Source organism: Dryas octopetala, chromosome 4 (assembly GCF_963921425.1).
Source record: "Dryas octopetala chromosome 4, drDryOcto1.1, whole genome shotgun sequence".
NCBI lineage: Eukaryota > Viridiplantae > Streptophyta > Magnoliopsida > Rosales > Rosaceae > Dryas > Dryas octopetala.
In genome coordinates, this window is record NC_141369.1 from 5,773,726 (window position 1) to 5,777,433 (window position 3,708).

Here is a 3,708-nt window from a genome sequence, read left to right on the forward strand (position 1 = left end):
GTACAAACTAAATAAGTGTTTAATGCGTAGAATGAAGGTTAGTTAGTGAAGGTACCTCCTTATCTCACAACCAATTATATTCAATGCTGTATCTGATACATAGCCTAACAATTCCTTCATCTCCTCATGTTTCCTGACACTATGTTGGATAAAACAACGGGTTTTCTCAAATGATGCCTTAATGTGTGTATGCTGCAACTCTATCAATGTATGAATATGCTGCCATGATAACTCAAAACTAAGCTGACTAGTGCCAAGTTCCTTCTTTAACCTTGAATGTGCACTTTCAGCCCTGTTCGTAACAAGAAGTTAGTATGTGTGTCTAAGCATATAACAAGTCAATGATAACAAAAATAGACTACCTGTTCGAAGTGGTGTTACCAAGGTGCATACAAGCATCTGTCCATGCAGCCACAAACCTCTCCTTATAAGGTATCAACTAACTATCCTTAATGTACTCAATAGCTCCGGCGTATGAACAAAAGTTGGTTTCCATGTCACGCAAACGACTCACATACTCATCCTCGCTCTTCGATCCAACCAAACAATTCCAGGCAGCATTAAACTTCTCCCAATGGTCAACCGTACCAAACAACTTCCTGCAATTTTTCAACACATTTTTGCTAATGTGCCATCTACACAATAAATGTCTGGCACTAGGAAACACTTTAGGGATTGCAGACATGAGTGCTAGTTCCCGATCCGTGACAATCACGTTAGGAAGACAGTCATCATTCAATAAAGACCGTACTCTACCCAAAGCCCATGTATAATTATCCTCCTTCTCAGAACATATATAAGCGAATGCAACAGAGAATGTCATGTTAGTGGAAGTCACACCCACAATCTCAAAAAGTGGCCAACGGTACCTATTAGTCTTATAAGTGCAATCCATTATCAGTATATGCGGAAATGCACGTAATATATCAAGACTCTCAGGATGAGTCCAAAACAGGTCAGTCACAACATCACCAAAACTTCTATGCCACTCAACATAATTATGTTCTCTCAGCTTAGTTAGCAATACTTGCATCTCTGATCTACCGGCCCTTTCGATGACCCTATGTTTTTGCCTAGCATTGTATAATGTCTTGATGATTGATGTATTCTGTGGATTCTGACTTTTTATGGTCTTCAATATATCTTTCGGTTTCACCAAAGTCTTGGACAAAGCCACTAACAATGAATTCTCTTCTTCAGTTAATCTGCCTGCGAATGAATGCCCTTCAATATACTCTGAAACTACATGGTTATGCACTCCACATGCAACCTCCAACTCCCATTGATCACCACATCCAGTGTTCACCGCCTTCAACGAGAATGGACATCCACATTTCTTCGAACGGGTGTCCTTAGAGTCATCAGAAACCGGTTGCTTACGGCTAGCAGCATCGGATGTTTGGTCGCCTGAATCTGACTTTGATGACTTCCTTGATCTATTTGGCTCATATTGACCATTTCTCTCACAAGCAAATTTGATCCAAGCTCTCTTACCACGAACCCCGCCTGCATCAGACCTTCTAATGACAATTACCATGTTGTTCCTTTTTCCTTGTGCACGAATCCAACAAACCATTGAATCCCTACTTTGAAACACCTACACATGATAATTATATATATTATTTACAATTCATATTTAGGTATGCATAAATCATAATTCCCGGCCATACAAACAATGTTTACCTCCGCTGTTGTGAATTCATTGGTGTAGTCAAAATTGCACCTTCCTTCAACTATACTGAGTTCGGTGGAAGCATCCACTTGCTGCTCCTATTCAGCAAAAAAAAAAAAAAAATTAATTTTTGTCCCAGTATTCGACGGGAAGCCACCGAAAATATCACATATATTCGGTGGCTAAGTACCGAATATGTAAACAAAGTTCGACAATTGACTACCGAATGAAACAATTATACGTTGGTCATTCGGGAAAAAAAGTAGTTATGTCCCAGTATTCGACGGGAATCCACCGAATAAACCATATATATTCGGTGGCTAAGTACCGAATATACCAATATATTTCGACAACTACCTACCGAATAAAACTATTTAAAAAACTATACGTTATTCATTCGGTGGATATCTGCCGAACGGTGGTATAAACTTCGGTGACAAACCACCGAATGTATTGCCATATTTCGACCGGCATCGACCGAACAAATGTGTAAAAAATTGTCATTACATTTATAAACGGTGGATACCTACCGAAATATGTACATTTATTCGGTGACCATCCACCGAAATATAATGTATATTTCGGTACTGGTTTACCGAATAAAAACACGAACTCACAGTTTTTCAGCCTCGAAAAAATTCAAAAAAACTCCAAAAAAACTCAAACTTACTTCATTTGATGACTCCAAATTGTCGTTCTGATTGTCCATTTGTCAAAAGTAGGTGATTTGGATACAATGAATTTGTTTACAAAAACAATCTATGTCTAGGGTTGGTTGAAGATGGTGGTGGTGGTAGAAGAGAGTGGAGTGTTGTTTGATGATGGTGGTACACGTGGGTGGAGCCAGCGGGTGGGATTGTTTAAAACAACAATCTATATCTAGGGTGGAAGGTTGATGATGGTGTTGGTGGAAGGTGGAAGATGAAGGTTGAAGATGGTGGTGGTGGAAGGTTGAAGATGGTGGTGAAGATGATGGTGCTCCTCTCAGCTGGTGGTTGAAGATGGTAGGGGGTGTTGGGAGAAAAATTTTATCCCAAATATTAGATGTCCTTTATGGTCATTTTGCTATAGGGTATATATGTCTTTTACTAAATTCAATTTAGGGTGGTCAACTAAGTAGAACAGGGTGGTCGGAATAGCCGCCCCTAAAAAGTAAAAGGCTCGGCATGCCACTTAAAGGTCGACCCGTCTCGGCTTGTTCAAGCTAGAATGACTTGCGCTCGTGGGCGAGCTGTAGGCTTTAGATATCTAAAAGCCCAGCCCGACACGGCCCAAGCCCATTAAATATGGGCCAGGCCGACCCAGCCCGACTCAATGACGACCCCTAGTCTAAAACAATCCTCCACAAAAAGATGAACACTTGTTATTCTTCAAATTAATCTAATTTCTAAATTCAATATCTGCTCTAATCTCCACCTGAAAACAAAATCATCTCGAATTTATATAAAAAGAAAAAAAAAAAAAGGAGCAAAAAAACCAAACATAAATTTCAGAATAAATCCAAACATGAATTTTAGAATAACCCATATGGAGTCCCATTCAAAATACTCAAACCCACTATCTGAATTTGAGAATAAAAACATCTGTAGTGCTTTGACTTGGCTTGAGTATGTCAAAATCTGGGTATATGATAATGAACAAAAAATAGAAAAAAAAAAAAAAAAAAAACTTTGTCACGCTGCTACTTGAGCTCTGATTTGGCTTTCAGATTTGGATGGGAAAAGAAAGAAGAAATGAAACAAACAAGAGGGAGAAAGTCTTCCATTTGGAGAATAACTTGCCTGCCCCTGTGATGTGATAGGGGCAGGCTTGTGTAACGGTAATGAGAGAAAGAGAGCAGAAGGAGAGGAGAGAGAGAGAGAGAGAGAGAGAGAGAGAGAGAGAGAGAGAGAGAGAGAGAGAGAGAGGGAAAATAAAAATAAAAAAGAGGAGAGAGATAGAGAGAGAGAGAGAGAGGGGGATACCACGTTTCAGGTAAGTTATTCCTTCCATTTGACACTTTGGCTTTTGTCGTACGTGTTAGAAGTGGGGCATTG

At 39.5% G+C, this 3,708-nt stretch overlaps 1 protein-coding gene across 1 annotated transcript; it reads right to left on the bottom strand.

Moving 5' to 3' along the window:
- Positions 1-439: 439 nt before the first annotated feature.
- On the bottom strand, positions 440-2,381 carry LOC147286312 (PKS-NRPS hybrid synthetase cheA-like). The gene is made up of 3 exons (XM_086240738.1): positions 2,343-2,381; positions 1,684-1,770; positions 440-1,597 (listed from the first exon to the last, which is right to left on the bottom strand). Exons 1-3 carry the CDS (start codon positions 2,379-2,381, stop codon positions 440-442), a joined length of 1,284 nt encoding a protein of 427 aa, XP_086096864.1.
- Between the last annotated feature and the right edge of the window lie 1,327 nt (positions 2,382-3,708).